This window comes from Chrysochloris asiatica, unplaced genomic scaffold (genome assembly GCF_000296735.1).
Source record: "Chrysochloris asiatica unplaced genomic scaffold, ChrAsi1.0 scaffold00047, whole genome shotgun sequence".
Classification (NCBI taxonomy): domain Eukaryota; kingdom Metazoa; phylum Chordata; class Mammalia; order Afrosoricida; family Chrysochloridae; genus Chrysochloris; species Chrysochloris asiatica.
Window position 1 is genome coordinate 14,112,427 of NW_006408565.1, and position 1,126 is coordinate 14,113,552.

Consider the following 1,126-nt stretch of genomic DNA (forward strand, 5'->3'; position numbering starts at 1 on the left):
GTTGAAACCTACAGTAAATGAGTTGATGACATCTAACAGCAAAAAGTTCCATATAGTAATACCTAACCGTGGTTATTAAAATGTAAAATGTCCTGCCTCACCCGGATTTTTTGCACACGGATTTAGACAAAACAGAACAAAGTGGAGGCAACTGGGAGCTAAGAGCAGTTTCTGAGTCTAGCCAGAGGAGCGACGGGACGGTCCCCTACCCCACAGAACCAGGGGGGATGTCCCCAGGTAATCCCGGCGAGGGCGCGCCCTGGCCTCCCATTGGCTGAGGGGCGGAGTCACCTGCCCCGAGGGTGGGAGCGGAGACCGGAAGCCGGGAACTGCGCCCCGCGGGGCCGCAGAAGGGACGATATGACTGGGTCTTGGCAGTGGGTCCTCCTGCTCCTGTTCCTGCTACAGTCCGCTCCAGGTAAACGTAAAGGGACTGCCGGGGGAGGGCCAGGGATGGCGGGACGACCTGGGACTCGCGTGGGTGTGGGGTGAGGATGGGAGACAGGACGGGGCCATAGACACCGCAGCGGGGTGCGAATCGAATCGTCCCTGCCTACCCGTCTAGTTTTCTTTGTGAGCGATACCCACTGAAATTCCTTTCCTGAGGAAATCCAGGTTCTTCACTGCATTAGGTGACTGAAGGAAAAAGAAAGAAAGAAAACAAATCGAAAAGCAACCGCATTTATTTTATAAAGTGTGTGTGTGTGTTTTTAAGGTTCCTTAAAGCATTAAGCCAGCAACACGCCCCCCACACACCCGCACCCCCGTTGTCTTTGAGTGGGTTCCAACTCATAGTGAACACGTAGGACAAAGTAGAACTTCCCCTTAGAGTTTCCTTAGCTCTGTTTCCTGCCACCACTCGTCTGTCAGTTTGTCATGCTGTGGTGACTTGTGAGTTGCTGTGATTCTGAAAGCTATGCCACTGGTATTTTAAATACCAGCAGGGTCACCCATGGTGCACAGGTTTCAGATGAGCTTCCAGATGAAGACAGACTAGGAAGAAGGAGTGACCAACTACTTCCGAATATTTAGTCACTGAAAACCTTACAAATAGCAGAGATACACTGTCAGACATAATGCCAGAAAATGAGCCCCTCAGGTTGGAAGGCACTCAAAATGCGACTGG

At 51.6% G+C, this 1,126-nt stretch overlaps 1 protein-coding gene across 2 annotated transcripts in view; it reads left to right on the forward strand.

Moving 5' to 3' along the window:
* Positions 1 to 360: 360 nt before the first annotated feature.
* The window catches only part of IFNLR1 (interferon, lambda receptor 1), a 28,151-nt gene continuing 27,385 nt past the window's right edge, over positions 361 to 1,126 (forward strand). For both annotated transcript variants that reach the window (XM_006862294.1, XM_006862295.1), the window contains exon 1: positions 361 to 418. In XM_006862294.1, coding sequence (XP_006862356.1) covers positions 361 to 418 — 58 coding nt within the window. The remainder of the gene's footprint in view (positions 419 to 1,126) is intronic.